Source organism: Dermacentor albipictus, chromosome 8, assembly GCF_038994185.2.
Source record: "Dermacentor albipictus isolate Rhodes 1998 colony chromosome 8, USDA_Dalb.pri_finalv2, whole genome shotgun sequence".
Classification (NCBI taxonomy): Eukaryota; Metazoa; Arthropoda; class Arachnida; order Ixodida; family Ixodidae; genus Dermacentor; species Dermacentor albipictus.
In genome coordinates, this window is record NC_091828.1 from 22,315,770 (window position 1) to 22,329,910 (window position 14,141).

General features: G+C 41.1%; 1 protein-coding gene across 1 annotated transcript in view; it reads left to right on the forward strand.

Moving 5' to 3' along the window:
* Positions 1–14,141, forward strand: part of Ccz1 (vacuolar fusion protein CCZ1) — a 79,412-nt gene that overhangs the window by 2,907 nt on the left and 62,364 nt on the right. The window contains exons 2-5 of the mRNA XM_065444543.1: positions 3,979–4,076; positions 5,007–5,100; positions 6,692–6,814; positions 10,016–10,090. Coding sequence (XP_065300615.1) covers positions 3,979–4,076; positions 5,007–5,100; positions 6,692–6,814; positions 10,016–10,090 — 390 coding nt within the window. The remainder of the gene's footprint in view (positions 1–3,978; positions 4,077–5,006; positions 5,101–6,691; positions 6,815–10,015; positions 10,091–14,141) is intronic.

Sequence of the window (14,141 nt, forward strand, 5' to 3'; positions counted from 1 at the left end):
GGCAGCATTTTCATGGCTCATGAAAAGCTTGCATGATAGCACACAAAGCACCAATCCAACAACCCAATAGCTGAGTGAGCAATATTTGCTGTCTGGTGCCTGCAAACTATACAGAAGCATACAGCATTCTTCACAGCATGGTGGCGAATGCCACGCGCATCTTTTTTGGGACAGCCGTCATCTACTAGCTGCTTGTGCTGGTCTCAGCAAAAATCTGCTGACACCAAGAGTCTACAGACAGTCTACTTCTGGTCTGCGAAAAACAAATGCAATTGTGGCAGCTCTCTGACTGGTGGGCAGAGCTTCCAAAGCTGTCTAAGCAAAATCGAATGTGGCACACCAGTCCCAAGCAGTCGAGGACTGTCATGGACTGATAATCGAAGGGGCCCAATAATATGCTCAACATTTCGTCTCTCATGTAGTAGGCTCCATTAGCACATGCAAGAGCGCTATAACGCAAAGCTATTCCAAACTTTTCTATTCCAATTCTGCTATCAGTCCTCCGCCATTTGTCAAAAACTTTCTTGAACCTCAAAATAGTGTATTTTTTTGCCTGTCTGTCACACGACGTCTCGAAAACCCTGGATAGCTCCCCATCTGATATGACACGAACACACTGATTATTCATGACTGGAAAGAACAAAAATAAATAGTTGTTTAAGATTCAACGCCATTAGCGCTTGACTATTGGTCAAAAGTTTTCAGGCGACACCCACTTCACCTGCCTGTCACGCGACATCACAAAACCATGAGAACTCACCGCGTCAAAGTGACCTGTATGCATTAAAGATGCACTAATATGCCGAACAAAACTGAATTGTCTTCTGTATAGGCACGTGCTGCCTTGTTCTGAAAGGAATAAGAGATGGTTGCAGCCGATGGCTCAGGCACTGGCTACTCGCACCAGCCAGAGAGCGTGGGTTTATTTTCATACAATAAAGCTTTTTATGTAGCCATGTAATGCTTTCGAGCACTTTCAGCATGTTTATAACCTCGTTCTGCCAACTAATGTATGCTGAAGATCCGTTTTAGCGGCATTCCTAACCTTCCGCTGCATACCCTCGCGATTTTCGACCAGCCACTGCGAAATAAGTAAGGGAAAGCACACCAATCACAGACGCTGGCACCACCCTCTTCATCCAGTTATTGATTTTCAGTGCACTGGCTTGGCCCCATTGAATCCCTTTCCACTAGACCGTGCTGCTCTCCTCTTGTCAGCCAATTATATAAGACAAGCCACTCAGTGTAGGCAATGCTATTCATTTTTAAAGCAAACAAAAGTGACCTCCTATAAATAAGGAAAGCATTTCATTTACTCAGACAACTCTACAGGTCACCACCCAATGCTTGCGTCTATGGTTACGCAAATTTGAGGTAAGGAGGTTGGGATAAAAACATATTGAAATAGTTTTACGTTATGTTTTATAGTTATAGTTTTGTAGTTATAGTTTTGTAGTTGTAGTTATAGTTATAGTTTTTAGTTATAGTTTATGTTTTATATAGTTATAGTTTTACACTCATTTTTGCCACGTATGTCGAAAGATTGGAATGAACTTCCTTCTGACATTGTTTCCATTAATAACAATGATCATTTTCGAAAAGCACTAGCTAATAATATACAATAGCAAACATTTGTACGAACTGCTCCTGGTGTTTTCCTTTTTTTTGTTTAATGTTACTTTTATATGTCAACTTCTATTACTGCATTTTTCATACTTACAGCTAACATTGTATAATTAGCAAATATTGTGTATAAGCTCATGATTTATTTCCTCCTTATTTGTTGTATAACCCACTCCCCTCTCTAATGCCGAAAGGCCCTGAGGGTAAATAAATAAATAAATAAAAGTGTGCACAACAGGGCAAGCACACAACCAAAAAGTAGCCAAGCCTTAATATAACGAAGTGAATCCAATATTTGGTTGGCATACTTTATTGCAGCTTTGTGCATGCTGTGTGTTCTGTGTGCTCACTTTGCGTTGAAGTGATAGACAACACGAACATCACTTTGCTCACTGCTGCTGCCACGTTTCCTCACGCCAGCGTTTTGACAGCGAGTGTCCGAGGTCTTCGAGTGTGATGTATTCATATTTGCTGTGTGCGCTGACGCCATGCTTGTCAGTTTAGTTAGGAAGCAAGTGTTTACAAGTTGATATGACCCATAAAAATCCTTACTTTGTATGGCTGTCTGCTAATAAGCTATCGCAATTGATGCTCCGCCTTTTGGGTGAAACTGCAACTTTTTTATTGGGCATTGTTGAAGTTTTTTCAAAATCCATGTGACACCCACATGTGTCCCCAGGCAGCAAAGCTTATCAGTTTCAAGATGCGGCTAGGCATTCATGCAGCAGTCTGTGCGGGTCGGGCTTTAGCTGCATCCTACGTGTCGTAGGATGTGGTACATAGGAATAGTAATACTATTGGGAGGAAGCACTTGTCAAGCAGCAATTACAAATAGATGACAGAGCCATGGACCAAAGCTGCTTTTGGTTAAGTATATTTGCACAGAATACAATGAAAAAACAACGTCTCTATAGAAAACAATAACCACAGCTATGGAGACACAAAAATTTCAATAAACACTGGTGCTCTGTGGTGAAAGAAAGTGTGTCAAATAACCTTCAGCATTATCTGGAAGCTTGTTCTCCTGTGCAATGGTGCTGGGGGCTGTTGGAATAGAAATATCCACCAAAACACAGTGTACAAAGGCAAATAAAGAAAATTGCCAAGGTTAATTGATACATTACAAATATTTGATGCCAGAAAGATCAATTTAGCCTTGGTAATCCATAAAAGGTGCAAAAATGAGGCAAGCTTGAAGTTACCATGCCATCTGCTCAGGATATCACAAGATTTAGACAGTTTCTGCTTAGGCCTGGCAATTAGTTTGGCGACAGACAGTCAGTACATTGTTGTTTTAAAGCAGTGAAAGATTCAATGTAGTGAGTTTTGCTGATCATTTGCTAATCATTTCTGAACAACATTGAGTGCAACCAAATGAAATTTGTGATGTCATAGATTTGGGCACTAAATTCTAAAAAGAAAGCTTTGCCTATAATTTTCTGAGTAACACCCAGATTTCTTTCCAGATGAACGCAAATGGAGCATTAAAAAAATGTTTTGTGCAATTGTACTAACTTACTGTTCCAGTTTAATGTCAATTTAAGTATATTGTCGTGATGGCTAGGTCCAAGTAACTGCAATATGTTCAGTTGGCATCACAAGTGTACAGGGCATGGGTTTCATGAGAAAGTTGAGCACTTTGTGCCCACAACCATTAAAATTGTTCAACACTGTGTTGACGTGAACACCAGGCTGCGTCTAAATGATGCAGAAGCATCAAACTTTTTCTCTGGTCCAGCTGACTGTACAAGTTTTGATGCGTACCAGTCTTGCAAAAATAAATTTGGTAAGACAGGTCGAGCTTTTTTTCTGTCTGTATCGAGCAAATACTTTCTAATAACAGCTGTAATACTAGCTCATCGGTGGTAATTGCTAGATAAAACATGTGCATATTTCTCACTGTGCATATGAAATTTTCATCCAGCCAGAAATCCTAGAAAAACAAAGAAATGAAGTAAAGTCAAAGTGTGCACTCACTCAAGAAATTTATGTACTTGCTTTCAGCTCACAATTTTGCTTTTAAACCTTTAATGCCCCACATATCGTTTAGGCTACATTGAGTTCCATATCTACCATTTTTGATATGCTGGAGCAATGGGAATTCAGAAAACCAATTGATTGTTAAAAATTTACTATACTACTATTGAGTTTTTACTTTGATGACATTATGTTATTCCTTTCTTGTACAAAAGACAAAAAAATAGGCGTTTGTGTCCATAAATTATGATGAACCAGTTGTTTTTTTCTTCATTTGGAACTGTGCTTGGGCATTACAGGCTTCTTCTCTGTCATAGTTATCTATTTACTGATTTAATCATGTACACCCTCTACATTAACGTTTTCCATCTTCTACAGGAGCACAAGAAGATAATTTATTACTACCCCGAGGATGCGGAACAAGATGTGAAATTACGTAATGTTGGCCTCTGTGAGGCACTAGTGAACTTTACACAGTAAGTGATGCACAACACTTGATTTTTCACTTTCAGCATGTTTCCATTGCATCCTAAAGTGGCTCAGTGGCTATGGTGTTCTTCTGTGACGTGAGCTGGGCCTAGTGCTCAAAACTGCCAACAGGTGTCGTCACGTATGTCTCCATTGGCAGCCAGTCTATCTTTGGTTTGTTTCGATGCTGTAAACTAAATTTTATGTAGTACTAGTATGGCTACCGCAATAATGTAGTACTACTATGGCTACAGCAGTAATACGCAAAGGCGTGGTGCAGGCTACAGTGATTTCTGATGGCACTAGAGAAATACTGCTTCGTGGTGTCGCTTGATGGGGTGAATAGCAGCAGCAACATCAAATATATACATCTGATTATTTGTAGTGAGTAATACTGATTAACTAGATTTTCAATTATCTCTCTTTTTTTTTCTTTCTTGTGCTAACAAGCAGGTAAGTGCAGACATATCATGGAGTGCTAGTTGAAAGAAGTGTTGCTGCCATCTGTCTGTAGACTTTATGTAACTTGGTTCTTGTTTTTTGTAATGTACCATGAAGAAAGTGAAGCAGCTACTTTTCTTAACATGCTACGTTTCCTTTGTGGCCTGTTCTACAAAAATAAAGTGGACCGAGTTACACAGAAAAGGACAGTTTCTATACTCTGCCTACAGATAGCTACACTAATCGACTCTGTTTGTGGAACTTACTGCTGTGGCTTCCAGGCTTGGATATGGTGAGGAATTTTCTTCTCTGCCAAGCAGACCAGATAAATACTTAGGCCAAATGATTTGTTGAACCAAACAATTGGGAAAATGCTTTCTCTGCAGGCGACTACATGAAGTTGTCTCTCTCTTTCTCTGCGCAAGATCTTATTTATCTGCTGTCCATGATTAACGCACATGTGGGCCATTGGTGACAGTTTTTCTTTTGCCTGGCAGGACCTTTTCCCCTTCCAAACCCTGTGAAGTGCTGCATACCCAGAAGACTCGGCAGTTCTTCCTGCAACCCGAGGAAAACTTCTGGATGGTCATGGTGTGTCCCTGTCCACTTGTGTTAATTTACACTCTTGCTGCATTTGTTCTGGCAAGCACACAGCTGTTTACCAGCCATGGACGATAACCATGTGTAGACTCGTAGAGCACTTTGCTTGCAAGTAGCACTTGTATCAGACCAACTATCTGTTCATAGCACTGCAGAGAGATTCCTCGAAGAGAACATACTAGGTAAAGAATGGGTTTCTGAATTCCCATTCGGTGTGGGAATAGTGGCTGCGGAGGCTTCTAAGCACACAGCTTGCTCAGAACCGTAATGATCTATGTGAGGTCACTGGTATTCTGCATGACCTACTTGCTGGTGCAGGCAGCACTTATCATTAATGTAGAAAAAAAATTTGCAAGTTATGAATACTTGCATAGTGTGTGTAGGTAAATAGAAAACTGCAGGGCATATTTTGTTAGCATACTGCAGTAACTGTCCAGAGGTTAACGAGAACATAGGTACCCTGCCCAAAGCATTGGGATTTAGGGTGTAGTAAAGATAAGCTTAATGCATTTGCAGTCGAGAATAGTAAAAGAGTACTGAAGTACTGGTGGCACAAAAGAAGAATAGGTGCAGAAGAAAGTTAAATGTGCCGAGCTAGGTGGCATCCACTGCTGTTCTGTTTTAGAGGGGTTGCTCATATTCATCCATCTATTGTCACACTGTAGGCATGGTGAGGAAGCAAACATTGACAAACACGGGTTAAGAGTATAATTCTTATTTGCCAAGCAAGTGCCCAGAAAATAACAAAAAACACACAGATCACAATGATAGCATCCAGAACAGTCGTCGGTCGATGAACCTAAACTCCCAGGTCAACTCTGTTGGCTCTATATATATGTATCACCATACATTGCAAAATACTCCCAAGTGCTAATATGCATGTCAACTTTTTTCAAGAATTACATGTTGCATCTATTAAAGAGCTTTAAAACCACATATTTAACCATTGCTCTGTTAGGTTTACCATGCTGTCCACATGCCTGCCAATGTAGACGCACTGCAGTGCAAGATGGCTTCTTTTTTTGTTAGCTTCCTGAATTTAATCTCAAAACTCATCTAGTATATTACACGTTTACGGCCTGACTTGTGTTTGAAGTATAGTAGAAGCACTGTGTGACAGCCCTTGCTTTGTCTTGTGTTTACTTCTGTTGTGTTCGTGTGTGCCTGTTTTGTGCTACGTGCTGTCGTCATAACTGCCTGACCCGCTGTCGTTGCTCAGTGGCTATGGTGTTAGGCTGCTGAGCATGAGGTCGCGGGATTGAATCCGGGCCACGGCGGCCACATTTCGATGGGGGCGAAATGCAAAAACACCCGTGTACTTAGATTTCACTGCACGTTAAAGAACCCCAGGTGGTCGAAATTTCCGCAGTCCTCCACTACGGTGTGCCTCATAATCAGAAAGTGGTTTTGGCACGTAAAGCCCCATAATTTTTTTTATAACTGCCTTAATGCACATTCTCACTAACAATGTATACGTCACTGATCATTCTTACAAGAGTCACGGAATGACTGGCAGACTCTATGACTGAGCGAGGAGTCCTGTGGACACATTCAAAACTGAATATTGGCTTTCTCCTTGCAGACAATAGGCCTACCAACACAGCAAAAGACGCGCAATAACCAGCTATACGTAGAACACCTTTCTGATGACATCCAGGACCATGTGTACCAAGCGATCCTCGAGGGGGTCTACAAGATGTTCCAGGTGGGTATCATTTATCCCCCCAAAATCATGACAGAGTTCAACATGATTCATAACTAGCGTCGTAATGAATTTCACTGGCTTGTATGGAGTAGTCACCTCAATCATCAAGTGATGTTCAGATTTTGCAAATGGGAATCTTCCAAGGACAAAAATGAAACTCTGCAGAGGTTGCTATGGCAGTTGCAACATGAATTGCTTTCTAGAATGGTACCTAATATTCGCTGAGCCTGTGGCTTTATTGCGATAGGAATTATATGGACACTTCAGGTGCATTTCTGGTGTCGCTGTGAGGTTGTGTCAAAGGGCAATAAAATCGTCACTGCGCACTGTATGCTGTATGTGCGAGTGAAAGCATGCAAGGGTGAGCCGGGGATGGTGACTCAATCTCCCGCACTCAAGGGAGGGAAGTGCGGAGGAAGCGCACCGTCTTCTGTTGAGCGCACAGCTCCGGAGGGAGCTGTGTAGGGGGAGGGGGAAGGTTATACACTGGTGGCTGCTGCGTAGCCACATGTGCCCACCCGGGTACGCTATCTTGAGAGCCATGTGCGCTGTAGACAGAGTCCACCGTGCGCTGTGTTTTCGCAGCTCAGTTCGCATCGTGTGGGACCCAGCACGAAGGTCAATTTGCTTGCTGCAGCTGCCATGCTTCTTCTCTCTGTTGTTCTGACAATGAGTTTCCGTGGTCACCGGGTGAGATGTGCTAATGTTTTCTTGTGCACGCATGACACCATGCTTGTTAATTTAGTATGCCTATGTTTACAAGTTTATACGGCCAATAAAACTACTATCCTTACTTCGTATAATTCTCCACTAACTTGCGATCGCAATCGATGCATCGCCTTTCGGCCGAACCTGCAACATTTTCCTATAGTTGTCACATTGTGATGAAAACTAAGAAGCAAATTGTTGCAAAAAGTGTGACTTCAGAAATTTACCTCCTTATTTGGCAAAAGTGGGGCCCAGAAAGACAAGCAACATTCATATCACGATAGCAACAAGCAATGTTGTTGGCTGTAAAACCTAAACATTCGTATCACGATAGCAACAAGCAATGTTGTTGGCTGTAAAACCTAATCTAGCAGATCGAGTTTGTTTACTGTTTACACATTTCATAGCCCATTCTAAATCATTCGCGAATGCTCCTGTGTGTTTGAGAGCGCGCATTGCCCATTTTCTAGCTGCATGTGATGTTATCGGATGTGGCTCCGTCACTCTTAGATTGACAGCAATGTTCAAAGAAACTTTAGATACGGGCAGGCATGTTTTTGCTGAGCCATGGCTTGATAAGAATGGCAGTTTGGTGAAAAGGAGCACTGGCAAAAGGTGAAACAACTAGGTCTCAAGGTGCCATGATAATTTTAGTGTTTCTACTTAGATATGAAATTGTGTTTGAAATGCTAATCAAGCTCCGTATCACCAGAAAATGAAGCAGACGTGCAAAATATGCACAGAATTGCGCACAAACCGTTACATAAGTTACCAAAGCCAGACGCACTCACCACTGATGAGGTGGAAATAATGGGACATATGTACCTTCAAATTTTTGGTAGGATTCATGCTCTGACAACGGGCACAATAGAGAGAACTTCACTGTGGGTTGAGTTGCTTCAAAATTAGGGTAGTGCAAATGCTCGAGTATCATGAAATGAAATTGAATAGTGGGTGCTTGAGTATCTACTAATCGAATATCTACTATTTAATTTTTCGAATATTTGATATATAGTTGATATGGCTACCTGCGCAGGGCCTTGTGTTGCGTGCGCTACGAAACCCCTTGTGATTGATGATACCAAGGTAGTGTTTCACTTAGTTTTCGATGCAAATGGAGCGCTGATTACACTGCAGTCAGGCCGCGACCCTCGAACTTGCCGTGACCCTCTGGATTTCAATATATTTGACAGATGGCAAATCACGCACCGAACCCGACAGTGACTGCTCTTTACCGTCGGCGCTGCTAGGCGTGGAGCGATGATTAAGCCACGTGATGCACGTTCATTTCGTCTGTCGTGCAGGTTGGCCTTGCCATAACTTACCTGCCATAAAGCTGGGCTGGCTTTTCTGTATTTTGGAGAAAAACTGGAAAGAAAAAAATGCAATATGATTGCCGCAAGACACAGGTCTACTAATAAACTGAGAACCTCATTGGTGTTCAGTACTAATGAACGTCACTAATTCATTAGTTTTGGAGGAAAGAAAGCACTTGGTTCTGTTCAACAGTAATTCTAGTGATAAAAAAGTATATTTCCCAGACCTTCATATACTAGAACTGAGCTGTAGTCGGTGCTGGTGTACACTTATTTGCTGTTCCCTTTAATATGAATAGATTGCAATGTGTGTCTTGATTTGTATGTACCTGAGTTACTGGCAGCATTCTACATTCTTGTTCTGCAACTTACAATGCATTTGCTGTTTGAGACATGGGGAGAAGGCCTCTGCTTGTGGGAAGGGTAGTGCAGCTCCTTTCAACATTTCATGTGCTTCTATCTCTTCTACCACTTAGCTTATGTATCGAACGATCGTCGACTCGAAGTTCTTCCTCCACTCCACTGAGCTGAGCACAGTTGCCGTCTCTCGACTGAAGATTCTGTGCTTCTCAACGATTGCCGTGGAGTGTCAGCGAAGTGCAGTGACCACTTCTGCCGATGGGCAGTGCTGCCATCCACTTCCTCGAGTCAAGGTGGAGGGCTGAATGGAGTAATGTTCTGGAATGTGGGAGTGAGCCGTTTTTTAAAATTCTTGTTCCAGAAGAACTTCTGGATGGTGCTTTACAATTTCCAGTGCATCATTGAAGTGGTATGACGCATACCGTAACATGAAGACAAGGATACAATGAAGAATGACAAACACAGAGCTCTGTGTCTGTCATTCTTTATTACGTCCTTCTTTCCATGTTGTGCTACAGTTGATTCCAACTCACTATGACTATCAAACAAGCTCACACTGCTTCCCTCCGGTGGTGAGTTGAGAGGCCCCACCCCAAATGACTGTCTGTACAAGGACACAATAAGCGTCCAGTCACTGTCCAGTCCAGTAGCATTTACTTGTTAAGCAAGCGTCCCAGTAAAAGGACCTTTGTTGAGTTTGGGATTATATTATAACATCCTCAGTTTTCATAGTTTCCGATGACATCTGATGCGATATTTTCTAGCTTAGAAGGTTACTTGTTCTTGCTTTAAAAATTTTATCCCTTTTCTTTTTCAGATGTTTGCAGGCTCACTATCAGAGGTGCTCGTTGATTCTTCTAAAAAGGGCACGCTGAAAGATTTCCTCGACTGGGTGAGTTTTGCACACTCGTTTAGAACGATGCTAAAAGTTAAAATGAACTCAAAGGGGCACTAAAGTGAAACATTAATCATTTTAGGCTCATAAAGTAATTGTTTTTAAAATGTTTTTTTGCATATCTTGCACTAAGATGTTGATTTCTCAAAGGAAAGTGAAGGTGAAACTTTAGGAACAGTAGAGCGCTTGTCCTGTTCCTGTCTTGTCTATGTCTTTGTTTCTTTTTCTTGTGCTCTTTTTTAATTTATTCTTCGCCATACTTCCACTTTTCAAATCTTATGCCGAAGATGACGTATGTCCATGTGGCATCACAGATTTACATGCACTATCTTGGATTTGAGCCATTATGACATAAAGAATTGGTTGCAAAACTTGTCAAGTTCATTCTTCTGGCTCATTTACGATGTGGTCCTTCTTTACTGAAAAAAAAAAGTAATTATGACTAAGTAGATGCTGTTAAAAATCTTTATGCCAGGCGAGCTTGTGTGAGAAATATCAAGATGGTGTCACTATCCAGCTTTAATTTTTTGCATATATTATCTGGCTTACCAGGCCTCTTCTCACATTAAAATAGCTTTAATATATATTTTTTTTTATTGTAGAAGGGCAATTTACTAAGAAAAAGTGGATTTAAATCTCCCTTTACTGTCCCTGCACTGATAAATTGCAATTCTCAAATGCCATAAATTTCTTGCTGTGAATGGAATCTTAATAAGCCAGAAATGATGCAAAAAGAACGAGCAAGCTTTGAAAATCTTGTGGGCTAGCTCCTCATGAAGTCATGAGATTTGTACAGTGTCTTCTTGAGACTAGGTAATTGGTTGGGGATAAATATGTTATGCTGCATCGTAAGTGAACCAGTGTCTCAAGCTAGTCAGTTTTGAGAAGTACTATTATTCAACAAGAACTGTCCAAATTTCTGAAAATTCCTTGAAATCTTTGCATTATGCTAACATGCCATTGCTGTGGTGCAGGTAGGGTTCCTTTAAAAAATGTCTTGGCATTAGAGGCGCTACTAAAAAGGTGAAATAGAAATGCAGGTTCACAGGGCAAAGCAAAACTAACAACTGTTAGTTTGCTCTGTTGTCAAATTTGCAAATGCACATTGTCACCGTCTCCCCTTGTATTAGTCACTACTACAGTGAAACCTCGATATAACTAACCTCGATCTGATGAAATTTGCAATGTAACGAACTAGTTGAATTTCTTGATCTTAGTTCTAGAAACCTGTTTTCTTTTTTGCAATTTAACGAAGCAATTCTGTGACACGGTTTCGGTTTAATGCAGTTTGCAACCATTTCAAGCATGTAAGTGGAGCCCGTATGGTTGGTAAATCTAGCAAAGAAGCATAGAAATGATGGCCGAGGCTAAAGTTATTTGCAAGCATCTTTCCACATTGAAAGCTTGAGCTTCAAAAATGTTGTCGATGTACACGCACCGCCGTCAATGCATGTGGTGTGCAGGAAACCCTGCTGCGCCATTTGTCACATTGGTAAACAACTTGCTCAGACCGCAGTGCCTGCGGCAGCTCAGAACGTTGAGAGGAGCATGAGATGGCGATTCCTTCAGCACAAGAGAGTTTGAGATAGGGAGGGTGCTGGTGGAGACACTCGCAATCTGCCCTCTCCCCCTAACAAACGCATCTCCTCTACCCTTGCCATGGCTGCACATAGCTGTCTATACGCGGGCCACGTACCATATCTCGGAGGTTATCTATGGCTAGAGCAAGCTTGAGCCGAGATGGTTGATGCCTTGAGGTGCACTGTGTTCCTGCGCTTCTAGTGTTGGCAATTGCTTCATCTCAACTTTCTGAGACATGAGGCACAGCGCAAGGTTTTAGCTGGTGACATATCACCGAGTGTCCGTGGTCATTGAGTGAGATCTGGGGCTTTTGAGCGATCTCAGACAGTCACCTTTCCCAATATCACTTTCAGTGCACGCTTATTGGCTAGCATGGCAAAGCTGGATGAGCTGATTGTCTGGTTGAGCACTACGTCTCACGGAAGCAATAACGTCCTTGAAAGCGATAGTCCGAAAATATGTCCCCTGCTCGTGTTTGCCTGACCGTACGTGACACTGATATAACCATGAACCTTACTTCATGTTGTTGTCTCTTTGTCATCGCGATAAATGCTCCACCTTTCTGGCAAAACTGTTAACATTTCTTTTTCTTTTCTCAGGATGAATATCCGTATCTTTTTATGTTTTTACACATTTGTTTTTAAGCGAGGCTTTTCTTGCCTACCGTTCCGTGGTTTAGCCTAGGTCTGTCTGTTTCACACCATTAGCTCAAGTAGATTTGCATTCGCCTGAAGAAAATAATAAATAAAACATGACCGGCAGCAGGATTCAAACTATCACTCCCCAGCACAGCAGCCTAATGCTCTAACCATTAGATCACAACTGCACATACAATTCTCTCGTGCCAACATCAACTACTTCTTTGAGATGATCGCCGCTTGTGGATTATGATTTCCATACAATGGCACATACCCACAATGGGGAACTGGCCAAGAAGTGAGTGGTACGTTTAAATAAGAAATGAAGAAATACAGTTCAGTCCACTTATAGTGATATCAAAAAGACAAAAAAATGCAGTCATTATAATTGATCATCGCTATATCTGGACTGCTATTAAAAAAACAAAAAAAGAAACTATCAAGCTTCTTCATAACTCCCAAACCAAGTTGCTCTCTGTGGTTTTTGCAATCTGTGTGTGGGCGGGACGCACTGCGCAGTAATGGCGGCAGATATGAAATCGCTAGGCAAACTTTCTGCCCCGTCTGGGCATCGTACGTTTAAGGGGAACTTAGCAATGTAAATGTCACGATTATTCTGCATGGCAAACGCCACCCAGAAGGCAAAATATAAATTGTTATGTCCGATATGTGGTGAATAATTTATAGGAGTGTGTCAATATCAAAATATTCAAATACGAATTGAATATTTATTTATTTATTTAATAAGTACATACTGCAGACCTTTCGGTCCAAGCAGAGGGGCAGTAGAACGTATACAAACAAAAGAGAACAAATTAAGAACAAACAAGTACAGATTTATACAAATTTTAGTCACACTGTGTCTATAAACTGTCGTTCCAGTCTGATACTGTTCTGGGAAAGAAAGAAAATTTAAACGTGTTAGTTCGAGCATAATAGGGTGTTAGTGAATCCGGATGATGCTGTCTTGTTTGCCGTGTTAGTGCAGGCGTTATATAAGTCGATGGTTTAATTTCAAGCCTGTTGTTGAGAAGAAGGGAAAGGAATTCAAGTCTTAGCAGCTTTCGGCGCGATTCAAGAGTAGGTATGGTATAGGTACAAACACTTAGCATCGAATATTGAATTGATTATCAAATAATGATGTGTGCATGCATTTTTTAGCATGTTGGTTTATTTTAATATCTTGGAACATTGCAATTATATTGTCATTAGTAAAAAAATTAAACTTATAAGCAGGCATAAATAAAGATTGTGTATTTGCCTCATGTTAACTTTGAAAAAATTAAATAATTTCTGCTATAATTGAATAATATGTGTTTTTTGTGTTCCTCGTCTTTTTCGTGTCATTTCCTTCATGCTGGTTGAAGTTTGCTTCAAGATCGTTATCAAGGTTTCTTTGTAAGGATAAGCAATCTTTCAAGTTAATAATTCAGTCCTGAAAAAGTACTTCACGAGGCTAAATAAACTTAATGATGTTCGTTTTTGTTCTCAGTGAAGTGTGTCAAGCTTCAGGGTTTGCTTTTTCTAGCCAGTCACAGTAACTTATTGGCTAAGGGTTTTACATTGCATAGCTGAAAGCCATGAATTCGGTCCCCACTGTGTGGCCACACTTCCCGTTCAGGTGCAAAGGGCTAAAATACTTGTGTGCTTACATTTACGTGCATGTTAAAGAATTCAGGTGCTGAACATTGATCCAGAGTCCCCCACTGCAGCATGCCTCATAATCATGTGGCAGGGGCTTCAGATTTTAATTTCTTTTTAAATTGAATTTGGTGCCTTTTGAGTAAACCTCTGGCATACAGTGCATGGGAGTATCTCATGTGTGTCAC